The sequence below is a fragment of the Diospyros lotus genome, chromosome 9, assembly GCF_014633365.1.
Source record: "Diospyros lotus cultivar Yz01 chromosome 9, ASM1463336v1, whole genome shotgun sequence".
Classification (NCBI taxonomy): Eukaryota; Viridiplantae; Streptophyta; class Magnoliopsida; order Ericales; family Ebenaceae; genus Diospyros; species Diospyros lotus.
In genome coordinates this window covers 31,905,083-31,921,768 of record NC_068346.1, presented here as the reverse complement: position 1 = coordinate 31,921,768, position 16,686 = coordinate 31,905,083, and the positions used below count along the sequence as shown (strand labels likewise).

General features: G+C 36.8%; 1 protein-coding gene across 9 annotated transcripts in view; it reads right to left on the bottom strand.

Annotated features, from left to right (window-relative positions):
- The window catches only part of LOC127809785 (uncharacterized), an 89,158-nt gene that overhangs the window by 38,387 nt on the left and 34,085 nt on the right, over positions 1-16,686 (bottom strand). The window contains exon 4 of one of the 9 annotated variants that reach the window (XR_008025252.1): positions 2,247-2,484. The exons of 6 other annotated variants lie outside the window; for them this stretch is intronic. Coding sequence is in view for 1 of the 3 variants with exons in the window: in XM_052348870.1 (XP_052204830.1) it covers positions 9,302-9,372 (71 nt within the window). In the remaining 2 variants the exon portion in view is untranslated. Of the gene's footprint in view, positions 1-2,246; positions 2,485-8,244; positions 9,373-16,686 lie in introns of those variants that run through there. 2 more of the 9 variants (XM_052348870.1, XR_008025255.1) reach the window with 2 other exon arrangements.

The following is a 16,686-nucleotide window of genomic DNA, read 5'->3' as shown; positions in this document are numbered from 1 at the left end:
ATGTTTCACACAAGAGATTGTTTCTTGATGTTTCACTAGAACTTGCCACCCTCAGTTCGAAATTCACTGATGTTCCACAATCACACAAGAGATTGTTTCTTGCCTTCGCCTTCCTCAAAATCCAAATTCAGCAGTACTAAGCTCGCCACAATCAACTGCACATGACCGCATATGTTCACAGTCACCGTCGGAATCGCCTTCCAAGTTTCGAACACAATTTACTAGAATTCATAGTCGGAATCAACTCTGAACTCCGCCTTTAAGATCCATTTCCGATCCCAAAACCCGTTGCACCACTCTGATAACAACGTTTCTGCTGTGCCAATACTCCTGGAACTTGATTGAATCAATTCGGCCTCCAATTTCAAGACATATCAGATTACGAAACCAACTCTGCCTACGCAATTCAAAATTCAAATCTGAGACGAAATTTACAACCACAAGACTACCCTACCTCTCAACTGAATCAAGTCAGAGATAACCTGGCCACAATTCGCCGGAATTTCGCCCACCTCTGTTTAGTCGAAATTGATAGATTCACCTCAAGCTCCATTGCAAATGCCAACGTTCTGTTGTTATGAACTAAATCGCCGCTTCATCTCCAATTCCGAGCCCAAAGTGCTTTACTTTAATTAATTTTTCAGTCACCAGAATTGCATCCAAGACTGTTGGAAATTAATCCGCCCTAAGCGTCGGAAATCACTACTTTGATCAATTCTGCAATCTATTGTCTGAATTTGCTGCGAAGTCGCCTTGGTCAATTGCTACGACTTCCGATTCATAGCCAAGAATCATCGGCTCTAATACCAAATGTCACGACCCTAGGATTTAGCTAGGGTCCATGAAGGAATTAGGAAGGATTTGGTAGGGAAACAGAGGAGAATTGAGAGGTGATATAGAGCAGAATTCAAGAGAAATAAGAGAGAACTAGGAAGAATGAGAGGGAGAAGATATGGAGAGAAAATATGAATTCACTATACTGTTTTAGCATACATTTCTTTACATGCTATGACCTATTTATAGGCTATTCAAGTAATAGAATATTGTAGAACAGCACCCATGTGCACTTTAACAGAATGAATAGCATCTCCTAACCAACAATTGTAATTAATGGCAGCATTGCCCCTCTAATTCCTCTTGGGTCATGACAAAACTAATGATAAGGGGCTCTACATTCAATAAACTCTAAACAAATCTTAATTACAAAGGAAGAGTTAAAGATTTTCGCCTTGCATTGTGGTAAATACTTCATTCGTTCAATTTCAAATTTGTTTCAAAACAAGAAACTTAATCTTCTATTGAAAATCTCCAAGGTTATGAGCACAAATTGTAGGATAAAGCCATTCTTTATCATGGGTTGCCAAAATCCTTGAAGATTTTTGCTAGAGAGAATATGTTACAGTACATCAGTAGCTAACATATATGTGTTTTTCTTCAAATTGAGAAAGAGAGTCATTTGGAAGAAACAAAAAAATACAATATACACCAATGACTGTTTTCCAACCACCACAATACTCGTGAAAGGGTAACATTGGATCTGTAAATATGAACCATCCTTGTAATTGTCCAACCAAGAGCCCTTCTTCAAAAATTAAACAAGACATCAGTCGGTATAAAAGCTCAAAATTGGGTTAGCATCCTACAACCCAAATACGCTCACTAGAAAAAACTCCATAGGAGTTGTAGCTTAATGGGAATCAATCAATTGAGTCTCCAATGGGAACTAAAATAGTATGGTGAAGCAAGTTAATAGTGATAACAAAAAAGTTGCAATGGAAGAAAAGATTGAATTAATGGTGGAATAAAAATTGACGGGAGTGAAAGGAAATGGGAGGAGAAGACACATAAATTTTTAAGGGGAAAGGCAAAGAAGACATCATTGATGCGGAGGATGGAAATAGTACACCAATGCATTGGCAACAAATGGCTCTACAATTACTAAACTAGAGAGATAGAGTCGCATCACTTTCCCCATATATTCAAGCATCTATTCTCTCTTTCCCCACCCATTTTCTTCCACAAATCCTAATTACAATAGGAGAGTTAGAAAGCATCATCTTGAATTGTGTTGATACTTCATTGATTCAATTTTGGAGTTGTAACACCCCACCTACTCAAGGCGTGTTATGTCTTAAGGAATTTAGAAAAAAAAAAAAAATTCCAAGCTACCTCAACCCGAAATTCCCTTAGACCTATCTAGTGCTTGACAAAATAAAATAATTTATTCACTAGAGATAATTAAAATCTCATAAAGCGGAAGCTGAAATCGAACCTGATCATAGCATTTCATATATAGATAACTGAACATGACACTTATTACAAGTTGATACATAAGTTCCTAAAGATAATTTAAAACCATAATACATAAAATATTCGTACTACAACATAACATGGCACACTTGCTCATTACTCGACAACTCGCATCACTACACATCTTCGACTTCTGTACCATCACTGCAAGTCCCGACTAGAACGTTGAATATTCTAAAGGCAAAATCCGAATTAGATGAAGAACCATTTAAGGTACGAGATGCTTTATCATGTGTGTATGCAATGTCTTACTCATCGTAGGTATCAACTGCACCCTTTATGCTACTTACCATTTTTACGGCCACCTCTTTCGAAGCCGGGGTGTATGGGGGCACCTTTGGTAAAGTAACGGTGCTAGTTTGTACTCACTACGGTGACGATGCATGTGATCAATAATATCAACGTATACATATGCATTTCATAGCATGTCATGTGTGCAGTGTAAGTCATGAATACATACCAGGGCATATCAATATGATGAAACATTCCCGAAGATCGGGTGTAAAAATAAATATTTATAACCGTACTAATCTTGTAACGGTACACTTACTGTCCACAATTTAAGTTCTCTCGAAAAGCATGTCGTCCTTGAAAGACGAGCTATTTCCCAATCCTCGTGCCCCAAAGATTCCTAAAACATTAAATTTATTCCAAAATATTATTTTATTATTTTCTCATAATTTCTACAATTTCTCTTTATTTTCTAAGTCTTATTTCCTCAAAATTTCATAATAAATATCTAAACTTTCATATAACTCAATTTCTCTTTACTAATATTCTTTAAATAATATTTCTAGCCTTCTGGAATTTTCTTGAAATTTTTCAAATAAAATTCCTATTTTTTCCTTATTTCCATAATAGCAAAATTACTTAAATAAATAATTAATCTAGCATTTTCCAAAAAGTTTTTCACAAAATAAGACATAAAGGAAATTCTAGATTTTCTGAAAATTTTTGCAAAATTTTTTTCTATTTTCTTTTTATTTTTCTTCTTTTCTATTCTTTTTTTTTTTTTTCTAGCGGGCGCGTGCAGGCCACACGCCTTCTTCCTACTCGCGGGCGCGGGCAGCCATCCGCCCGACTGGGTCGTCTTCTCCGGCGACCAAATCGATTTTGCGTTTGAAGTCTCGGCTCCGATGAAGTCGCAATTTTCCAGCGAGGCTTGATTCTCCTTCTCCGCTGTTCCGTTGGCCACCAAACGCTCCAGAGACCTTGCCCACGATACAAGGATTAGAACCCCACTCACCAAGCCCTCAAACACTACCCCAAACGCCCGATCTATGAAGTAAAAAATTCTAATGAAGGGCCTCGCTCGAATTCAGCTATTTATAGCAAAAATTCGATGTGTCTTGTCCTATCACGGCACCCACGTGTCCTAGAAGGCTATCCCGACGGCCATTTCAACATTAATGGCCCCCCTCTCCTTTGATAGTCGTTTGCAGGAGTGGCCAAAGCATGGCCGCGCGCTTGCTCCGATTTTTTGCTGATTTTCTGATTTTTTTTTTAAATATACATTTATTCATACATATACATATATATAATATACATATATACATACGTACAACTATATCATATATAATATACCTATATTAGTAAAAAAAATCCCAATAAATAATTTTTGGTATTTTTTAACCATTTTTAAACTATATATTTTATGCAATGTATTTAACTATGATTAAACTAAATAAATTTAATTATAGTACAAATAAATATATCTTACCCTATTAAACTTACTGATAACACTAAAATTCTAATAATTTTTCTAGGATCTAAATACCAAAATTGTGATTATGATTCATGATGTCTTAGGGTATTACATTCTTCTCTCCTTACAAAAATTTCGTTCTCGAAATTTGATCATTTTTCGCTTATTCTAACTATAAGGTCCTCAAACAGGTAGGGAAAATTAATCTTCATGTCTTCTTCTCGCTCCCGAGTTATCTCTTCACTCACCAGGTTTTTCCACAGAACTTGCACAAGGGGAATTGACTTGTTCCTGAGGACTTGATCTCTACGATCCAAAATTTTAACCGATTTTTCGAAGTACGAAAGACTTTCTTGAACCTTGACAGCTTCGGTTGGCATTACTTAAGAGGGATGTGGCTCATGCTTATGGAGTTGCGATACATGAAATACATCGTGGAGGTTTGATAAGGCCAGGGGTAGAGCAAGTCGATAAGCGACTAGTCCAATTCTTTCCACTATATCATCGGAAAATCTCGTTAAGATACTGCTGAGCTAACTTGCTAATTGGTTGGCCTACTTTCATAACCAGAAAATGAGCAGACTTAGACAATCTGTCAACAATCACCCAAATAGCATCATTCCCTTTAGGACTTCTTAGCAATCATGTCACGAAATCAATCATAATATGTTCTCATTTCCATTCCGGGATTTCTAATGGCTATAAACTTCTACTCGATTTTTTATACTCAATCTTGATTCTCTGGCACATATCACATTGACTAACGTACCTTGCCACACTTTTCTTCATTCCCGGCCACCAATACACAGCCTTCAAGTCTTTGTACATCTTAATGGCACCAGGGTGTATCGAGTATCTGGATCGGTGGGCTTCTCCCAAAATTACCTGTCCTAATTCCCTCACGCGGGGTACATATATCCTTCCTTGACACCGAAAAATGCTTTCTCTTACCTCAAATTTCGGTCTTTTTGCTCGTCCCTGCTCGTCAATCCACATCCTAATTTGGGAATCTTCTGAGTAAGCCTGTCGTATTTGATACATTAATTCTGGTTGCAGAGTGAGACTGGCTGCGTAGGCAGTGTTACCTCGGGAAACCACTCCCATTGTCGTCAAACTAAAAGGCTCAACTAGCTTCCACTCAGATACCATCATTTCAGCCACATAAGTGGTTTCTTTCATACTCAAGGCATCAGCCACAACGTTAGCTTTATCTGGATAGTATTGGATAGTGCAGTCATAATCTTTTAACAACTCCATCCATCTCCGTTGCCTCATATTCAATTCTTTCTGCGAGAATACATATTGTAGGCTCCTGTGATCAGTAAAAATTTCGAACTTTCCACCATATAAATAATGCCTCTAAATCTTTAAGGCAAACACTACCACTACCAACTCCAAATCATGGATTGGGTAATTCCGCTTGTGGTTCTTGAGTTGTCGGGATCCGAAGGTAATGACCTTATTGTGTTGCATTAGCACAAATCCCAAACTGTTTCTTGAGGCGTCGGTGTGTGCACCTTAAATCCTCATGATTCGTTTGGCATAACCAGTACTGGAGCAGTTGTGAGTTTATTTTTAAGCGTCTGAAAACTTTTTTCGCACCACTCGTTCCAATCGAACTTTACCCCCTTCTGAGTTAACTTGGTGAGAGGCATTGCGATCCTAGAAAACCCTTCCAAGAATTTTCTATAATACCCAGCTAATCCCAGGAAACTCTTAACTTCTGTAACAAACTGACATTGCTTCCAGTTTTCCACAACCGCTATCTTTGCTAGGTCGACCGATATTCCTTCGACTGATATAACATGCCCTAAAAATGCCACTTGGTATAATCAAAATTCACATTTCGAGAATTTAGCATACATCTTATGTTTTTGCAACGTTTGCAATACCACCCTTAAATGCGACTCGTGTTTTTCTTCCGAGGGAGAGTATATCAATATATCGTCTATAAACACAATCACGAACTTGTCCAAAAATGGTCTGAAAACTCGATTCATGGTATCCATAAAAGTTGTTGGGGCATTGGTTAGCCCGAACGGCATCACCATAAATTCGTAGTGCCCATATCGAGAATGAAAAGCTGTCTTAGACATGTCCTCTGCATTGATCCTCAATTGGTAGTACCCTGATCTTAGATCAATCTTCGAGAAGACTTTAGCTGGTTGTAACTGGTCAAACAACTCCTCTATTCTGGGGGGGTAGGTACTTATTTTTGACAGTTATCTTGTTCAACTGCCGATAATCTATGCACATTCTCAAACTCACATCCTTTTTCTTAACAAAGAGCACTGGCGCACCCCATAGCGACATGCCTGGCCTAATGAACCCCTTGTCCAACAGCTCTTGAAGTTGGACATTTAATTCTTTTAATTCTGCAAGGGCCATTTTATACGGGGGTATGAAAACCGGACTTAACTCCGGTACGATTTCGATCGAAAACTCGATCTCCCTCTAAAGTGGCAATCCAGGCAATTCTTCGAGAAACACATTCTCGAACTCTCTAACAATTTGTATTTTTTCGATGTTCAATGGTTCCATGCTTTTCCCTAGGACACAAGCTAAGTATCCCTATGCCCCTTGTCGTAATAGTTTCTCAACCTTTAAAGCCGAGATCCACTTCCTTTCACTTGCCCTCTTTTGCCCTCGAAACTTGACATTTGAGTCTCCACTCTTGAGACTGACTGTTTTAACTTTACAGTCCAATGTAGCGTTGTATTTGATTAGGAAGTTCATTCCTAAAATCACGTCAAAATCTTGAAATTCCAGATGGATTAGATCTACCAGGAACTCAACTTCTCCTATTTGAATCTTCCTATTTTTGTATCTTGAAGAGATTTCTAGAGACTTCCCCATCGGGGTTTCCATGATCATACGACAGTTCAAGTTTTTTGATTTTTCTCCTAATACTTCAGCAAATGCATGCGATATGAATGAATGACTCACTCCTGAATCTATCAAAACATGCATAGGAATATCAAATGTAGACATGGTACCTTTGATTATAACTGGGTCATCTGCTGTATCTTACCGAGTTAGATGAAATACTCTTCTCTGCTGCACCCTGGCATTTCCAGACGATCCCTGAGGCTGACTCATCTACCGTGGCTTGGGGCAGTCCTTTGAAAAATGTCCTGTCTGTTAGCAATTAAAACAAGTGATTCCTTTCTTGGGACAGTTTTGATTGATATGTCCTTCCTCTCGGTAGCTGTAGCAACCTTTCGTTCCTAGCCAACACAGTCTTCCGGGGTGTTGCTTCTGGCATCTTGTGCATGGATTACTAAGATTGAATTTAGGCCTCTTAAGATCAAGCTTCTTACTTGCTATGTGATTACTTGTTTGCTGACTTTCTACCTGAATAGCTTCGATCTGGCTCAGGTTAGCCTCAATTGTGATAGCTTGTAGCACCATCTCTACATAGGACTGAGTACTTACGCTACTCAAGGCTCGCTGAGGCCTTAGATTTAGCCCCCCTAAGAACTTTTGAGCTTTAATCTTTTCATCTCCTTCATAAATGGGCATGTACCTGATCAATCGGTTGAAAGCATCTTAGTACTGGGCTACAGTCATGTCCCCAGTTTGCCTTAACTCTATAAATTCTCTCTCCTTCTTCACTCTTAGACTTAGAGGAAAGTACTTCTCGTCGAAGAGTTCTTTGAATCGCTCCCAGGTGACATATGGTGCCCTAGCTCGAGGGGTCATTGCTCGTTTAACTCCTTTCCACCATCTGTCTGCCTCGTCTTGAAGCATAGAAGTGGCACAGTTGACTTTCTCCTCTTCTCCACAATGTAAGTGGTATAGCAGCTTCTCCGTTTGTTTAATCCAGAATTCCCCTTCGCTAGGGTCCACGCCAAGTTTCCCTTGAAAGAGGGGAGGGTTCTGTCGACGGTAGAGGTCGAGCATGTTAACTGCATGGTCGTCTCGGGAGTGGGTTCCTTGCATAAATCCCACCATGTTTCCCATTATTCGCTCTATTTGGTCAAGTCGATTGCTCCCAGTCTCCTGACTAGAGTCGTCTTCCGGGTTACCACTTGCGTTTCCCTCTACATTGCTAGCTCGTTGATTGGGTGCCCTAGGTCCTACCGTTATCTCCCTTTTGAGTGTTCACCATCTGAAAGAGAATAATATTCTCGATTAGCTCACAGGGTCTTAATTCATTAATTTTTACAGATATTATACATCCGATTACAAAATGTCATAGGCAACACACTACATAAGTCATGCAGATAATTAGAGCATTTCTAGCTAGGTCTACTTTGGTCCGAATGACCTCCATATCCAGACGTTCTTTTCGTCTTAGGACTCGTACGGTAGTCCCTCAAGGTCGTCCCTAACCTCTTAGTTCTCTTCCTCGTCCTCGGAGTTTGTCTCCTCAAACTCAAGAGGATTATTCTCGATCCAGAATACGAGTACATCGTGTTCATCTTCTGCCTCGATCGGGTCTCCCATTTTTTCTTCTTCTTCCGCCTCAATTGGGTCTCCCATTTTTTCGTCAGACTCCTCCACTAACACCGGCTCATATAGCTCCACCAGTTGCTCGCGAATCCGCTCGCAATAAAAATGAAATTCTGGGAATTGCTCGCCCTGCCGGACCCAATCAGCGAAATTTTGCAGATCGCCTTCTAAAACACCAACCAGTATATTTATCTGAAACTGGACTAAGTCAGGCCAAAGTCGGTAACTCGGGGGTACGTCGTCGATGATTTCTTCTATTTGGACCAGATGCTCCATGATGCCTTCGTTCGATTCCGGGTTCCGGGTCTCAAGACGATGTGCTCAATGATTGACTAATACCTGTTCTGAGAAGTTTCCTGCCATCCTGTCATCAGAACTCTCGTTACTACCCCTAATTGACCTCAAGTTAGTACTTCTAACCCTCTTAGATTCTCGATATAAGTGCTAACGTTCAGTCTAAGTTTTCCTTTCTAGGTACTCTACTTAATTGAGCTCTGATACCAACTATAACACCCCACCTACTCAAGGCGTATTATGTCTTAGGGAATTTAGGATTTTTTTTTTTTCCAAGCTACCTCACCCCGAAATTCCTTTAGACCTATCTAGTGCTTGACGAAATAATTTATACACTAAAGATAATTAAAATCTCATAAAATGGAAGCTAAAATCGAACCTAATCATAGCATTTCATACATAGATAACTGAACATGACACTTATTACAAAGTTGATACATAAGTTCCTAAAGATAATTTAAAATGTACATAATACTTGAAATATTCGTACTACAACATAACATGGCACACTTGCTCATTACTCGACAACTCGCATCACTACACATCTTCGACTTCCGTACCATCACTACAAGTCCCGACTAGAACGTTGAATATTTCAAGGGCAAAACCTGAATTAGATAATGAACCATCTAAGTAAGGTACAAGATGCTTTATCATGTGTGTATGCAATGTCTTACTCATCGTAAGTGTCAACTACACCTTTCATGCTACTTACGATTTTTACGGCCACCTCTTTCGAAGCCGGGGTGTATAAGGGCACATTTGGTATAGTAGCGGTGCTAGTTGTAATACCCTTAGTTATCGTAAATCGAAATTTAGCGTTTTGAGATCTTAAAGAAGTTATTGGAAATTTTTAAGTGATTACCAATAGGGCAAGTATAAATTAAAGTTATATGTGATTTATTTAACCTAAATCATGGTGTGAAATTATAGTCCTAGAAATTATATAATAAGTATTTTCTTACTATATATATATAAGGCATATAGTAAAAAATATTATAATTTTGTAATGGGATTTTGTATTACGGTAGGTATAAATTCGTATGTATATATGTATGATATAAATATGTATATGAATATATGTATATATCTGTATATATATAATTAAAAAAAATCAGCAAATCTGGAGCAGGTGCGCGGACATGCTCTGGCCACGCCTGCAAGCAAGAAATGAGGGAGATGGGGGCATTTAATGCAGAGGTGACTGTCGGAGTGGCTTCCCAGACGCGTGGTGATTGTGATGGGACTAGACACGCTGGGTTTTGGCTATAAATAGCCGAGTTTGAGCAAGGCCATTCATCCAAAAATTTCATTGTATAAATCGGTCAATTGGGAGAGTGTTTGAGAGATTTAGGAGTGGGGTTTTAGTCCTTGCTTCGTGGGCAACGTTTCTGGTAATTTCGATGGCCAACGGAGCAGTGAAGAAGGAGATCCAAGCTCGCCGAAAAATCACGCCATTCGCCGGAGCCGAGACTTCATCGCATAAATTGAGGTACTTCGTGTTGTTTTTTCTTGATTTTAAGGCTATATTCGAGTTCGGGAGGTCAAAATTATGGGGGAAGCTTCTTTTGAAGCTTGGAGGCTCGGCATCATCGCCAGCGGTGAGAGGGCTGCCGGAGAAGACAAACCAAGTGGGCACGTGGTTGCACGCGCCGCGAGTGGGAAAAAGGCGCATGCTGTAATACCCTAAGTCATATTTGAATAAATTAATTTAGTCTATATGATATTAAGTTTATGTAATTAATTTGATTTAAATTAAATTTGATTAGTTTAAGTATGTATGTGAAATGTAAATAAATGTATAAATATGTAAATGAAAATAGTAAGATTTAAGATTAATGTGATTAAATGAAATTATAATATGATTAAAGGAAATCATAATTTATGTAAATATAAGTATATATGCAGGTATGTATATCGTGTATATATATGTATATATATATATATATAAAAATCAGATTTGCAGAAGCAATGCGCGGCCAGAGCATGGCCACGCCTGCAAGTTGTTTCTTGGGGGTAAAGGAAGGGTTTTTAATGCCGAAATGATCGGGGTATGGCCTCTGGGACGCGTGGCCGTTGATGGGGAAGCGAAGCACGTCGAAAATGGGCTATAAATAGCCGCTCCAAGACTGCCCAATCCATCCGAAAATTTCGAGGCTTAGATCGGTTGATTGGGAGAAAGTTTGAGAGATTGGTGAGTAGGGTTTTGATCTTCAAGTCGTGGGCATCGTTTCTGTTAAATTTGGTGGCTAACGGAGCAGCGAAGAGGGGGGAATCGAGCTCGCCGGAAAACGCGCAACTCGCCGGAGCCGCGACTTCAAACGACGAATCGAGGTATTTTCTTATGTTTTTTCTCGAATTTAAGGTTTTTATGGTGTTCGGGGGGTCGGATATGGAGGTTTAGAAGCTTCGTTTGAAGCTTTTTGAAGCGGCAGCATCACCGGCGACGTGTTCAGCAGCTGGAGAAGATGAAGCAGACGGGTGCGTGCAGCCACGCGCCCGCGAGTAGGAAGACAGTGCGTGGCTGGCACGCGCCCGTCAAAAAAAAAAAAAAAAGTAAAATTTTGAAATTTTTTTATTAAATTTGAAATATTGTTTATGATATATTGGTGAAACAATTTTCTGGAAATACCAAAATTATTAATTATTTAAGTAGATTTTTCTATTATGGAAATAAAGAAAAAAAATAGAATTTTAATTCAAAAAATTTCAAGAAAATTTCAATGTTAGAAGTATTATTTAAGAAATATTAGTGAAAAGAAATTGAATAAAATGAAAGATTAGGTAATTATTATGTAATTTAAGTAGATTTCTCTATTATGAAAATAAAGAAAAAAAATAGGATTTTAAGTCTGAAAATTCCAAGAAAATTTCAGAATATTATAAGTATTATTTAAGAAATATTAGTGAAGAAAAATTTAATAAATTGAAAGATTAGGTAATTATTATGTAATAATTACATAGTTAGCTATTATGAAATAAGGGAAACTAGGAATTAAAGTTAGAAAATTACAAGAAAAATTCCAGAATACTAAGAATATTATTTAAGGAATATTGGTAAAAAGAAAGTAAATTTTTATGAAGCCTAGATAATTATTATGTAATTTTGGAAGAAATAAAGCTTAGGAATAAAAGAAAAATGGAAGAAATTATGAAAAACTAGCAAATGGTATTCTAAAAATAAATCTATGTTGTAGGGGTCCTTGTGAGCAAGGAGATTAAGGGATAGTCGCGTGGCACGTAGTTCGAGACAAATTAGCTGTAAGTATGCTGCCTAAATTTAATACAGTTATAAATGTAAATGCTTTTATCATATTGGCATGCTATGATATGAAATCATCACGTAGATTGCATCAATGGCATGACTATGAAATGCATACATGCACAATGATACTGTTGAACACATGCATATGAGGCCGTAGGGAGTACGAACTGACACCGCTGGCCTATCAAGGGTGCACCCATACACCCCGGCTTCGAAGAGGTGGCTGCTAAAATGATAGGCAACATGAGAGGTGTAGTTGACACCTACGATGAAAGACATTGCATACACTCATAGCATTGCATTTGGTATTCTTACTTAGATGATTTATCATCTAACATGGGTTCGCCCCTAGAACATTCAACATTCCAGCCGGGACTTACAGAGATGATTCAGAGAGTGGTGATGTGTAGTGACACAAGACACCAAGATGCGAGTAAATATACCATGTTATAATATGATTAGTTTAAGATTTATGTATATTGTACCATCATCAAACGCTTTATGTATTAACTTGTATTAAATGCCATGTACAATTATTAAATTATGCATTACCATGAGCAGGTTCGATTCAGCTTCCGCTTGTATTTAATTTCTAGTGTAAATATCTTGTCAAGCACTAGATAAGGCCTTAGGGAATTTCGGGAATAATGTAACTAAAAAAATATATATATATAGACTAAATTTCTTAAGATATAACACGTCCGAGAAGGCGGGCTGTTACACATGCCTTCCACGATCCCGCAAAAAAAGAAAAAAGAATAAAAAGAAAAGAAAAGAAAAGAAAAAAAATAAAATAAAAGAAATAAAAATTTTGCAAAAAATTTTATTAAATTTGGAATATTGTTTATGTCTTGTTTTGTAAAAAATATTCTGAAAAATGCTAAATTAGTCATTTATTTAAATAGTTTTTCTATTATGAAAATAAGAAAAAAATAGCAATTTAAGTTGAAAAATTTCAAGAAAATTTCAGAATACTAGAAATATTATTTAAGGAATATTAGTAACGAGAAGTTAGATTTTATGGAAGTCTAGATGATTATTATGTAATTTTGAAGAGATAAGGCTTAGAAATAAAAGAGAAAATTGAAGAAATTATGAAAAAATAGTAAAATAATATTCTAAAAGTAAATTTGATGTTTTAGGAGTCCTTGAAGCCAAAAAGATTGAGAAATAACCACTCGGCATGATTTTCGAGGCCGACATGCCTTTCAAGATAACTTAACTGTAAGTGTACCGTTTCAATCTTAGTACGATTATAAATGTTTATCTTCGAGAATGTTTTCATCATATTGACATACTATGAAATGTACCCATCACGTAGACTACATCCATGACATGATTATGAAATGCATAAATACACGTTGACATCATTGATCACACGCATATGAGGCCGTAGGGAGTACGAACTGGCATCACTGTCTTACCAAGGGTGCACCCATACACCCCGGCTTCGAAAGAGGTGGTTGCAAAAATGGTAGATAGCATGAGGGGTACAGTTGACACCTACGAGGAAAAACATTGCATACACACATGATATAGCATTATATACCCTTACTTAGATGGTTCATCATCTAACTTGGGTTCGCCCCTGGAACATTCGACGTTCCAGTCGGGACTTACAGTGATGATACAGAGGTTGGAGATGTGTAGTGACGCGAGACGTCAAGAAACGAGTAAATGTGTCATGTTATATTGTAATATAAATAGTTTAAGAATTATGTACGTTTGTATTTATCTTCAGAAGTTTATGTAATAACTCTGTAATAAATGCCATGTTCAGTTATTTATGTATGTAATGCCATGAGCAAGTTCGATTCAGCTTCCGCTTTATACGATTATATTTATTTCTAGTGTAGAAAATATTTCGTCAAGCCCTATATAGGTCTTAGGGAATTTCGGGAGTAATGTAATTTAAAAAAAATAAATAAATAAGACCCAAATTTCCTAAGACATAACATGCCCAGAGTAAGTGGGGTGTTACACTAGTTCGTACTCCCTACGGTCACGATGCATGTGATCAATAATATCAATGTGTACATATGCATTTCATAGCATGTCATGTGTGCAGTCTACGTGATGAATACATACCAGGGCATGTCAATATGATGAAACATTCCCGAAGATCGGGTGTAAACATAAATATTTATAATCGTATTAATCTTGTACCAGTACACTTACTGTCCACAATTTAAGTTGCCTCAAAAAGCATGTCGTCCTCGAAAGACAAGCTATTTCCCAATTCTCGTGCTCCAAGGATTCCTAAAACATTAAATTTATTCTAAAATGTTAATTTACTATTTTCTCATAATTTCTACAATTTCTCTTTATTTTTTGAGTCTTATTTCCTTAAAATTTCATAATAAATATCTAAACTGTCACATAATCCAATTTTTCTTTACTAATATTCTTTAAATAATATTTCTAGCCTTCTGGAATTTTCTTGAAATTTTTCAAATTAAATTCCTATTTTTTTCTTATTTCTATAATAGCAAAATTACTTAAATAAATAATTAATCTAGCATTTTCCTACTCGCGGGCGCGTGCAGCCACGCGCCCGACTGGGTCGTCTTCTCCGACGGCCAAATCGCCGCCGGCGACCCTGTCGGGCTTCCAAGCTTCAAAATTCCCTCCCCCTTATTTTCTACCTCTCGAACCCGATTACAACCTTAGAATTGAGAAAAAAAATAGCAAAAATACCTCGATTTTGCGTTTGAAATCTCGACTCCGGCGAAGTCTCGATTTTTCGGCAAGGCTCGATTCTCCTTCTCCGCTGCTCCATTGGCCACCAAACGCTCCAAAAACCTTGCCCACGATGCAAGGATTAGAACCCCACTCACCAAGCTCTCAAACGCTACCCCAAATGCCCGATCTATGAAGTAAAAAATTCTGATGAAAGGCCTCGCTCGAATTCGGCTATTTATAGCAAAAACTCGACGTGTCTTGTCCCATCACGGCACCCACGTGTCCTAGAAGGCCATCCCAACAGCCATTTCAGCATTAATGGCCCTCTCTCATCTGATAGCCGTTTGCAGGCGCGACCAGAGCATGGCCGCGCGCCTGCTCCAATTTTTTGCTGATTTTTTGATTTTTTTTTTTAATATACATTTATACATACATATACATATATATAATATACATATATACATACGTACAACTATATCATATATAATATACCTATATTAGTAAAAAAAATCCCAATAAATAATTTTTGGTATTTTTTAACCATATTTAAACTATATATTTTATGCAATGTATTTAATTATGATTAAACTACATAAATTTAGTTATAGTACAAATAAATATGTCTTATCATATTAAACTTCTAATAACTTTTCTAGGGTCTAAATACCAAAATTGTGATTATCATTCATGATGTCTTAGGGTATTACAAGAGTTCTTTCAAATCAAATAGCTCGATCTTCCTTTGAAAATCACCTTAGCTTTGAGCATGATTTGTGGGATTAAGTCATTCAACCAATTGAACAAAATCATGGATTGTCAAAATCTACATAGGGTTCTTGCTCAAAAGAATAAGCTAGAGTGCATTTGCATCCAATACAAAAATATAAAAACCTTTTCTCTCAAATTGAGTTATATATAGAGAGAGAGGGGGGGAGGGGGGGTTATCTTGCAAAAAAAAAAATGGTTTGCCCAATTATGCATCTATAGGATAAAAAAGGAGTAAATAATACATACTTGGTAATACCACTTCCTCAAAACATTACAGAATACTGCTAAGATATGTTATAAAATATTCTACCAATATCCTAAAATCTATGATGTTCCTAGGATGCAATATTACAAAGTGTTCTGTTTATCCTCTCTGCCAACCCATTCAACTGTGGCGTCTTTTGATATCTAATACCTTGCTCTCGATAAAAAGCATCAAATGGTCAAGAATACTCTCATCCATTGTTGATACGGATACACTTCGTAATACCCTTAGACATCGTAAATAATAAATCAAAATTTTAATATTTTAAGATCCTAGAGAAATTATTAGAATTTTAGAATTTATCGATAAATTTAATAGAGCAAGATATATTTATTTATAATGTAATTGAATTTGATATTTTACTCTTGTGTTTAGTTTTGATGATGAAAAATTTCAAATGTCTTTTTATTTTCTCTCAATCAAAGCATTTGATTTGGAAACAAAAATCAATTTCAAAGTGCTTTGTTAAAATGATCTATGATCTTTTATATTATTTGGAGATTAGCATAAACAAGTTTTAAGATCTAAAAAGAATCTCCTTGAAATCGTTGGTCAAAACAATTCTAAGGCAAAAGACCAACTAGAACATGTTTTTGAAAGTGTGTTCATTTTTGAAAGTGTGTTCATTTTAGAAAACTATCTCTTGGTATTTTGATATCTAATATCTCTTGGAAATGAAATGGTTTTGATAAATGTATATATGAATAGTTTTGATGAATGTCTATATGAAAATCAATTTCTACTATGTGGATTATATGAATGAGAAAATGAATTTTTAGTATATAAGCTTTGAAGCAAGATATGAAAACTTATAGAAGAAATATTGAGTATGGTTGAGAGTGATTTGAAAAACTTGCTTGTTGAGAGTGATTTGTTTCAAAATATACTTTTGATAATCTCAACTTGCTTTAAAGATAATCAAAATGAGTTTTTAAAGAATCG